General features: G+C 42.9%; 1 protein-coding gene across 4 annotated transcripts in view; it reads right to left on the bottom strand.

Moving 5' to 3' along the window:
* Positions 1 to 399: 399 nt before the first annotated feature.
* DAGLA (diacylglycerol lipase alpha) overlaps positions 400 to 10782 on the bottom strand; it is a 28513-nt gene continuing 18130 nt past the window's right edge. For all 4 annotated transcript variants that reach the window (XM_069965692.1, XM_069965696.1, XM_069965695.1 and 1 more), the window contains exons 13-20: positions 10167 to 10247; positions 8896 to 9038; positions 8703 to 8771; positions 8553 to 8625; positions 7929 to 8125; positions 7696 to 7825; positions 5609 to 5799; positions 400 to 2244 (exon numbers count right to left, since the gene is read on the bottom strand). In XM_069965692.1, the coding sequence (XP_069821793.1) occupies positions 1323 to 2244; positions 5609 to 5799; positions 7696 to 7825; positions 7929 to 8125; positions 8553 to 8625; positions 8703 to 8771; positions 8896 to 9038; positions 10167 to 10247 (1806 nt within the window). In that variant the 3' untranslated portion in view covers positions 400 to 1322. The remainder of the gene's footprint in view (positions 2245 to 5608; positions 5800 to 7695; positions 7826 to 7928; positions 8126 to 8552; positions 8626 to 8702; positions 8772 to 8895; positions 9039 to 10166; positions 10248 to 10782) is intronic.

Genomic DNA, 10782 nt, shown 5'->3' with positions numbered 1-10782 from the left:
TATGATATTTAAAAAAAATATTTCCGGCAGGGAGGCAGAGTACAGGACTGGAAAAGCTCTGCTATTCTCTGCAGCTGCCCATACTGCCGAGTACAGGCAGCAGCAAGGAATAGAAGGGCAGCTTTTGCACGGTTACATAGTACTGGGTACAGCCGGATAAGCAGTGCAGAAGCCACTCTGCTATTCAGCAGTAAGGGAAGCAGATAACTGCAAAGCCATGTCGGCACTGCGTACACAGCTCTTCCCGGTCCTATGCTGTAAACGGGTTTCTTAAATGCCAGACTCAATTATGCTCTCAAGAAGAGACTTTGGGTATGGGATCCATTTAAAACAAGCTAAAACAGGTTAATAATATATATTGCAATAATGTTTAAAATTGCAGATTTTTTTAGCAAAAAAAAAAAAGATGACCAGTACACTTTAAGGACCCAATTTTACAGACAGGTCTTATGTTTGCGGAACAAACAGGCTGTGTAGGCGAGACATTATAAGCCTTGTGATCAGAAGCAACTAATACAGAACAAGCAGAAATCTCTGGGTATCTCATTTCTAGTGGTATCTAGGGGGCTTTCATAATAGTGCACAAAGGATCTAAGAAAAAGGAGAAACATGTCTGTCTGTACTGAGGCACTGCCACAGCTCAGGATGGGAACTATACCAGATACTGCAATGATACAAACATATCTAATATTTTTGTCCCCCATCACTTGTGATATAGTGGGAATAAGGTCCAGCTTAGACTGAAGATGAATAAATGTTGCCCCACTTTGGGCTAGCGTGGTCTCCGTTCTTGTCTCACACATTTCTCTCTTTTACTGTCACATGGCACATGTAGGTAATGAAGGCAGAAGGGTGTCCTTGTTTGCCCGTCTCAGAGTTACAGTTGGCACTGTACCTACACCTCCTTAACGCAAATTGTAATAGTAATACCTAATGCAATAAATACCCAATGGCAGACATCCGTGAAAGACTACGCAGTTCACCTGTCATCAATCGCAATATCTGAACAGATTAGTGAGGAAGGTTGGCAAGTAATCTTGGCTGATAAAAGACAAGCCATGCAAGACTGCCAACATGGTGGCATCTTCTTAGTGCAATGTATCACTCTCCTTGGTTTGTGATCTTCACAAAAAGGTGTGAGAATCCCTTTCAGCTGCTGCAGTCTGCAATACAGATGGTGGGAGGACTGCTCTTCCCCTGACTCAATTACCACAGGTAACTAAGCTCTGGCTTATCTTTTCCTATAGAAAGCAGGCATTATTCTACTCCTAAAGCTGCATTTCCATCATATATCCTCTACTTGATTTCTTATGTGCGTTTTGCTAGAGAGCAGAGATGAGAAGTTCTTCCTGTTTACCATGATTGGGTCCTGTCGGTGTAGCAGTCCGGGTGGGATCGGGGGTCAGGCACTCCTGGCTGCTCATACCTGTCGGTGTAAGGTCCATGAGCTCACCTGAAGAGCTAAGAGGGAAAGAGGCTGAAACAGAAATACCAGATGATGGATCGGCTGAGCCAGCAAAGAGGCGGGGAGGCTTCGGCACCAGGTTTGGCTCGAACTGTGCTCTTAGCAGTATCTCCTGATCACTTACAGATTTGGGTATTTCACGGTCTGTTCCTTCTGACACCATCATATGATAAAGGTCCTGTAAAGAGCCACTTTTACTGTCTAAATTGAACAGACTGTCAATAAATTCCGCAAATTCTAGCACTTGAGGGCTTGGAACTTCTGTGAGGCGTCCATTCTGCAAAGCCAGCTCCTCCTGGGCTGGGGTCTGCACTCTGGTGGTCTCTGCTCCTGCAGCTGCTTCCTCATCCCAGGGGGGCAAATCTCCAGGCGAGGAGCGACCGCTGTTATGTATAATCTCAGTGTGCTGGCTCTCTTGAGAGTGCTTAGAGAGGGCATCCGCTCCGAGAAGCTCAGTGCGTGAGCTCAAGGATGGATTCTCCTCTGGAATGGTGGGATCAATAAAGAAGCAGTGTGATTCATCACGCTCCAAAACGGCTCGTAAACTGGGTGAGCCACGAATACTACGGAAACCAGAAGAACGCCTCGAATCAAAGCTGTATACCGACTCGTTGTCTGAGAGGCTCTCCATTGTAGCTAGTGGTGCTCTACGGTCTTGCAGAGACACTGCCAGGCAATCCTTGGTGCTCATCAATAGAAGCTCCACAGGATCTTTCAGCACCGGGGACAGGAGACGAGAGTCATAAAATCCCTCCAGGCTGATCTCAGACTGTTTGCTCCTACAAAGGTTTGGGCAACAAAGGAATAAGATCAATACATATAAGAACTGAAAAAAAAAAAAAGCATCATATATATATATATGTTTTCCTGGAAAAATCTGTGCACTAAAACAAACATTTGCATACTTACCTCCCCTAAAGCTGCCACCGTGAGGTCTTCCAGCGACCACTCCTATGTTATTCTTACTTCTTCAATAACGTCCCACTCAGCCAATCAAAGAGCAGAGTGGGGGAGCTGGACAAAAGAAGGAGGAAGACCACCACAGAAGCACTGACCAGAAAATATCACAGTTGCAGCGCTGGGGGAGGTAAGCTTGCAGGCATTTGTTGTTTTAGTGCTCAGGGAGGCATAGAGTTAACTTTGGAGTTGTCCTGGGAAACCTAAAAGACTACCTGTCACTACAGCTGCTGCTGGACCAGCGGTGAATTCCACTTGTAATCTATATGGTGACAGAAATTTGCTCAACTTCCATTCTGATCCAATTGACATTGCATGCATTTCTGCCACCGTGTGGTTCATTGCCATGTATACCAGTTCTTCCAGATTATGAGAGAAATTCACAGCTGATCCGGAAACAGCCGTAGTAACAGGTACTCTTTAACTAGGTTATTACAATGGGGTATATACAAAAGATTGCTCTCCATCCATCAACAGGCTATAAAATCTACTGTGCTCATTGGCAGCGATGGAAAACTAGCCAGTCAGGGACTAAATGCAGCCAATTCGTGGCACCCAATACGTGGCTCAGTACTACAATTCCCAGAAAGCATTGCTTTCGTTGTTCTATCACAGTCCTCCCTTCCCGAATACTCCTCTCTACTAGCACTCCTTCCATCCGCTCAAAGCTGTTGCTGAACATTTCACAGCAGACTATTGTACATCAGTGAAGTTGCAGCACCTGACAGTAATGGTAATGATCAGCATAAGGCGGTATTTTGTAATCACATTTCACTCTCCCTACTTATCCCAATAAAGATATATATATGTATCTGTGTATACAACAGGGAGGTGGTGATTTTGGCTGGAGGGGCTGCTCAGAGATGGTGATGTCACTCTGGGGGTGGGGCTAGACCTCACACAAGATCCAGCCAAGCCTCCCATGACATCAGAGTAGGATGTGGGGTCTATGGAGAGAGGGAGAAACCAGGAAGCTGGAGACGGTTCTCATTTTGTAGTTCTCATTTTGTTATGTCTTGGCGTGATAGTGTTATAGTGTTATTTAAATACAATTTAATTTTCTGATAGTGGAGTACCCCTTTAACTATTTTCAAAATGCTCCAAAAAGGTAAAGATAACAGTAATAACATTATATCTTAAGACTAGTATAAAGTTACAAAGAAAACTATACATACTAATAAGCAAACATAATATTAGGAAAAAAAAAATTTACCTTACTTTTTTCCCCCAACTGAAAAAGCACAAGTCTTATTTACGTAGTTTTTTTTTATTATTATTATTTTTATTCTCAAACATTCCCCAACCTTCACACTATACAGGTCATATTTTATATATTTTGTACGGTACTGTTGCTATGTAAGGAGCAAGTCTGGGCATAGGCATAAGAAATTCCGTAAAATGACGCCCATTGCCCCATGTGTATTTATCTATAATGCTAAATGCTATAATTGGAGCAAGTGTGAAGTTTTAACTAATGAAAGATTTTCATTAGGCAAAACGAATTATCGGAATGAGGTGATCTAATTTACATAAGTGAACAAGTACTCACAGTATATGCAGGGGGAAACCATGGGAGAGAAGTGATAAAATATGACCTGGTAAATCTGCCTCCAATGATTCTGGATGGAGAAAATCTGTTCCGTTTGAGCTGGCATTCTACCAGTAATCTACTCACACATCAGAGACATGTCAGAAGAGTATATCAGCCTGGATTCTAACTCTTTTTTTTATTTCAAATTTTATTATTGGAAACCTGTGTGTAAACTTACGCCATACTGAGGCATCCAATTTTTTTAATTTTTTTTACAGGATATTAGTTTTAGAAATATGCAGCGGTCCAAGCTGACAAGTACACAGCCATCATCAAGGAGACTTCCTGACAAGTACCTGATATGTCAGAAGTCTGTCTACTTTTTGAAACAGTAAATTTTAAATCTGCGCCTATTTAATTACGAATATTGACTAAACTCACAGAAACCAAAGAAAATTGCTCTTCTTGAGAATGTATGGGCATATGTTATATAAAATAAAAAATCATGATAATTTTTGATGCAAGAACCAATGTCCTCCATGTATCTAATCTTTTTCCATGTTGTCCAGACATGTCAAATGCGTAGATGTTTATCGTGGGACCTGCTGAGATTGCTAGTTATAAGAAGGTGAATCATGCAGTAGCTCCTTGGCTGAGCACAAGATCTGTCACTCCACAGACCAAAATGGAGCGAGTAAGTCAGATCAGCTGGCTGGACAGAGAGTAGAGGTCTACCCTGCATTTTACCCACTTATAACTAAGAATTACAGCATGATCACACTGTAGTTTATGCTTTAGAGAGGATCTGTCACATGTTCTCACCTGTCCAAGTTAGTAAAAACTTAATATGTGAAACAAGCCAATGCACTCTCTAAACTAGCACCTATCCCGTACAAAATGATCAGCTGATAAACAAGCACTTTGGCTCCATTGGGTTGTGTTTACATACGCTGCAGTTTCGTTGCAGTACTGCATCATTTTCACAGAAAAGACACAGTACCATTACAATCGGTTAACCTGCCTCATTGTCTTACTGCTGAGTCCCTCGGTTAGGTATATGGGGAAAACACAAGTCCACATTCAAAGGAAGAGCAATTCCAGATTACACCCATTGCCTACTATAGGGATTCAAACCAGAGGATTGATCAATTTACAGACAAGAGGAACTAATGGTAACTAAGCATGGTAGGATTCTGACAGACAACATGGTATGACTATAAAATATACTGATGGATGACAGAAAAACAACAGCATCTTAGAAGTAAATATGATAAAGATTGAAAAAGACTCACAGATGAGAGATTACTAATCACGACACAAACAGGCCATGGTAATGCAAGAAAAATTGACAGAACAATTGTGTCCATTACACAGGCGAGTAAAGAGACATTACACCCCACAGGACCCTGAATAATGAGGACAAGAAACATGCGTGAGGAAATGGGAGAGAGTGGAGGTATAGCAGGAGAGGGGGAAAAAAATTAGTGAAAAATAAAAGAAAACATTGAAAAACATTCAAGGGAACAATAGGAACTAGTAATGCCACAACCTAAAAGAGAGGGGCTCATGTGTTCACTAAAACCCCCCAACTCATAACACTCAATAATGGGCAGCAAACACCCCCCTAACAGTCTCTTCTGACGTTCCCAACTTACTTGGTGCTGCTGTTCCTCCTGTTGGCATGTGTGCCAGGCATGATGGCAGGGATCACCTCCAGAATGGGAGGCGACAGATGTGGCGGCTGATTAAAGATCAGTTCTGGGTTCAGATCCACTTCTGTTGGACTCACCATCACTTTGGCAGCAGAGAGAAGGGCAGTTTTGCCCTTGTTATAATTTTCCAACACCTGTTTTAGGAGACAGATCAGGATAGTATGCACCAGGGAGATATAGGAGATACAACTATAGACTGCTTAAAGGGGTTGGCTCATGAACACTTCTTACCTATTACCAGGATAACTATCATGACTAGAGGTCTGACTACTGGGATCTTAACCACAACAGAATTTCCCAGCTTCCCAGTGTAAATGGGGTGGTAGTGCTCTGACCACTGTCTACTCATTGTCTATGGGACAGACAGATGGCAGAACACAATATTTGACCAACTCCGCCAGTTCTTTAGAGCAGTGCTTCTCAATTCTAGTCCTCAGGCCTCACCAACAGGTCATGTTTTGAGGATTTCCTTAGTATTTCACAGGTGATATAATTATACTCAGTGCATCAGGTATTATCACAGGTGTTCTTTGTATGGGGAATCCTCAAAACATGACCTGTTGGTGAGGCCTGAGTGTATGGAGCAGTAGTCAGGTTTGGGTACTTGTTTTTTTTTTTTTTTTTTTTTTTATCCTAGTGTTTGGGCATATATACAGCAGCGTCATACATGGTAATGTATATGCATGTATACAGTGGAGTCTTTAGCAATAGATGTCGCTTTACAGCAATCTAATCTGTATGACCAGCCTTAGGTCACAGGGTAATGGAAAGCTTGGCAGGTCAATGACAGGACAACATACAGGCTGTTTGGGTGTTCCTGTTACCGTACTGGAGACATGCAAATGCTGAGAACAGCCTCAAGCATAGGTGCAACTCCTGGATCCTATTGCAAAGTCTGTGACAGGACCCCCACCAACCCTTTAGAGGATTTTTTTCTCTATGTCTTAGAATAGCCTTATAACCCCTGACCATACATAGACACAGGGTCTTTTTCCACATAACATTACCAGTCTCATCCACGGGCTACTTGTGGGTGAAATTATAAATATATATATTTATTTTATCTCCAATCACACAAATTTGGGGGTTTGTTTAGTGCACTTTATGGCAAAACTGACATTAATCTTTATTCTGTAGGTCAGGTCTGTAGGTCAGATTTTCTACACATAATGTAGACAGGGCCGTATTTACCACTAGGCACCCGTGGTCCAGTGCCTAGGGCAGCACCTTGCAGGGGGGCAGCACCAGGAAGCAGGAGGAAGGAAACAACTTTTTTGTTTTTTTTTATTTTTTTAGTCTCCCACCTCCCTTTAAGACTTGCCAGTAAATCTGATGTCTTTTTAAAGGGGGGTAGGTATGATCAGGTATGGTGTGGCTGTGATGCCTGGAGCTATTACCTACCAATCCTGTGGTGAGAATTCCGTCAGACAATATGCAGACTGCTCTAATTATTGATTCAATGTGGAAATCTATGTTTTAAGCCGTTAAAGATCATGAAAACGCAATTCAGAATGTTTCTACATGTAGAGAAATGCGTGTGGCCGAAACCAGGTTCCCCCGCAATCCCCAAGATGGGGCGTCTTCAGGTTTAGTGCCTAGGGCAGCAGCAGTTGTTAATACGGCCCTGAATATAGATGCTTAAAATTCCCCCTATTGTGACCTTCGTGACTTTTATGCTTTATCCATCTATAGGGCTCATTTTTGCTCCATGATAGTTTTGGTTTTTGTTTTTTAACACAATTGCGCTGTAAATTGGATTTCTTTTTATTGATTTTAATTTATTTTTCTTTGATACATATGACAAAAGATCTGCGATTTATGCATGCTTTTGTCATTTGCACTGTTTATCCCGGTAAGTGCCAGCTGCTGCCATCTACAAAGCAAGCCCAGCTCCTGGGCTCACATCATAGTATTATAGTATACGCGTCCATAAAGCCCAGGTGGCTGTGCCATCCATGTCCGGCATGTATTGCCAAGGAGTTAAAAAACAAACATTTTAATTGGTTTACCCATTTTTAGATCTCCCTCACCTTGTTCAGTCCTTCCATTACCACATGTGGAAGGTGTTCATGCAGCATGGCTGGGGAAATTATTACTTCTTCAAATGCTTTGTTGTCTCCCCAAATTGCAAAGTAAGTAGGTTCTTCCTGATCCCAGAAACTATGAAGAGAAATGTTATGATACAATGTACATGAATGGTCCCACTCACACATACTACATAGCAGATTGTTACCAGGTTTTTACTAACCCCCCTATTACTTACCAGCATTGCTCTGCCGGATGATTGTGCACAACATGAATGATTCGTCCAGGGGGGTAGAGTGGGGTGCTGGCTGACAGTGCTATGGTGAGATCACTGGGGTGCGTCCAGAGCCGGTTACTAGGCACAGTTATCCCCTCAGATTCATCAGGAAGTTCTGATTTAGGTATACACTTAGTACCCCCTAGAATAATCCGCCACTAAGAAAGCAGGAAAAGTAGAGAACACAGTTAAAAGGGAACTATTCTCTCTGTTCCAGACTGGTTGGGAAAAAAAAAAAACAATTAAAAAACGTTGCGAGCAGGGTCAGTGTTCAGACTGATTGTTGGATGTATTTAATTATCAGTGGGGGTCTAACCACCTAGCCTGTGTGAGATGTTAAAAATGTATTTTTAAGTGATTCTATTGTAGCTTATAGACGCCTGTGATACCTACAGGTCCCCAAATGAACACTGACAGCTACTTCTAAGACAGACTCTTCTCTGCAGTGACAGCCCCCACAGTAGGGGACCCATGACAGCATGACATCACCCCCCCCCCCCCAGAGGAGCCGGTTAGGCAAGTATGGGTTATTATTTCCTCTTATTATTATTTTAACCATAGCAGAGAAATTTTTCCACAACCAACCTTCGGCTTGTTGCTCCTCTGAAGAACATCTAGAAGATGTCTGCGGAATCCTTCAAGCTGAGACAAACCAATCCTAAGGAAAACAAAAGATCAATGCATGCTCTAGTATATAGGTAACTAAAAAAGTAAAGATTAAAAAATAAAAATTACCTGGGTACTAAGTCTTTCCCAAGCACTACAGACGTAACAAACTCCTTAGAATATTCCATGGCGTCCTCACTGGAAAGAAAAAATATAAAACAAAAAAATAAAACAGAACAAAAAAAAAAAACAAAAAACATAAGGTTACAGAGAAGCTTACAGATGGCAATCTTGCCCTATGAAAAACTTACAGAATACATACCTTAGGAGGCCCCCTGGTGGAGAGTAAGCAAAACACTTGAGAGAAGGGTACTGTGGGCGCAGAAGGAAGGAAAGAATAGCAGCGGTGCCAGCTCCCAATGAGTGGCCTACCACAATCAGGCCATAGTGTTTGGTTCCACGTCCCTGGGAACACAAGAAATAGTTTATGTGATAAACTCAGCTGTAGCTAAATCTGTGAAATAAGAAACTTTTACAGGAGCTTGTTCAGAGTATATTAGAGTATATTCACACGTGCTTCTATTCATTTAAATTGGGTTAAATTGGATAAAAAGTGATCTTTTATCAACTGCAGATTGTGCTAAGCCCCGCCATTTGCCCCATCCCTCTGTGACGCCATCAACACATAGGCCCTGCCTCCTCGACGCCCATTGGTATGGGCCAACCTAGAGGGGGTGGGGCCTTGACCTTTAGGCCAGCCTGTTCAATGGTCGGCGAAGGGGCGGGGCCCATGTGCATATGACATCATGGCGGGGTGCATATTAAAGGGGTAGTGCGGCGGTAAAGAATTATTCACAGAATAACACACATTACAAAGTTATACAACTTTGTAATGTATGTTATGTCTGTGAATGGCCCCCTTCCCCGTGTCCCACCACCCCCACCCGTGTACCCGGAAGTGTGGTGCGATATACTCACCTGTCACGTGCAGACACCAGTCTCCGATCTTCATTCAGTGACATCTTCTTCGGACGGACGGCGAACAGCTCCGTCTGTTCCAAATGCCGGCCGCCCTCTGCAGCGTCATCCGATGCTCAGCCGCGATTGGCTGAGCATAACTGTGCTCAGCCAATCGCGGCTGAGCACAGTTGTGACGCGGCGGAGGGGGGACGGGCGGCAGGGATTCGGCCGTCCGTCCGAAGATGACGTTTGGCACAAAATGGTGGACGGCCCTCGACACTGATCAGGTATTGTATAATGCACCACACACTTCCGGGTACACGGGTGGGGGTGGTGGGACACGGGGAAGGGGGCTATTCACAGACATAACATACATTACAAAGTTGTATAACTTTGTAATGTGTGTTATTCTGTGAATAATTTTTTAGCGCCGCACTACCCCTTTAAGTCACCCTAAGGGGTATTTTCATGTGGCCATTTATTGCACATCCATAATATATGCTAGACCATATATAACTGATAGAAGCAGGTCCTAGCTGTCAGAGGTGGGACCTGCATCTGTCAGACATTTATAGCAAATCCTGATGCCTTTCATATCTATAATTAATATTAATGCTAGTCTTTACAGCTTACCAGATCTCTGCCAAATGCCTGAGAAAGCACCATTTCTTGCTCCAACTTCTTCTTAATGTACTCAGCAGAAAGAACCATCCCCTGCAAACAGCAAGACATCAGCATGACATCACAGCTTCTCAATTATAAAGGTGGCACTGCAGGACGACATGGGGCAATCTCATTCCAAAGGGCAGCGGCACCTTGCAAAACTGCGTACATGATGTCACAAGCATGACTAATATGGACAGTGCTGACAGAGGTGAAAAGATTAGGAGGTAACTGAACTTACAACACAACGTAGCAAAAACAAAAGAACTATTCATAGCATTCATAGTAATGTATCAGTGTATCAACAACAGGGTGGGGTGACGGCATCAGCAAACACCTTTTTTTCAGAAGACATCCAGTGAAATAATCTGAGCAACCAGACTTCTCGTTCTTACAGTTCCCTTCCTTCTACAATGAATTTGATAAATGTACATTTCCATAAAGCGCATTAGGACTTATGGGCACTATGGAGATCTACCTGAAACAGGGTGTCCCACTAAATTAATCTTTGCCCTAAGTGAAGGGGGTCTGGCCACTGGGTCCCCAATTCCCCAGAGACAGCCAAGTACAACACTCCGCCATCTAT

The sequence above is a fragment of the Dendropsophus ebraccatus genome, chromosome 4 (genome assembly GCF_027789765.1).
Source record: "Dendropsophus ebraccatus isolate aDenEbr1 chromosome 4, aDenEbr1.pat, whole genome shotgun sequence".
Lineage (NCBI taxonomy): Eukaryota > Metazoa > Chordata > Amphibia > Anura > Hylidae > Dendropsophus > Dendropsophus ebraccatus.
The sequence above is the reverse complement of the archived record's forward strand: the minus strand, read 5'-3'. Positions and strand labels throughout refer to the sequence as shown.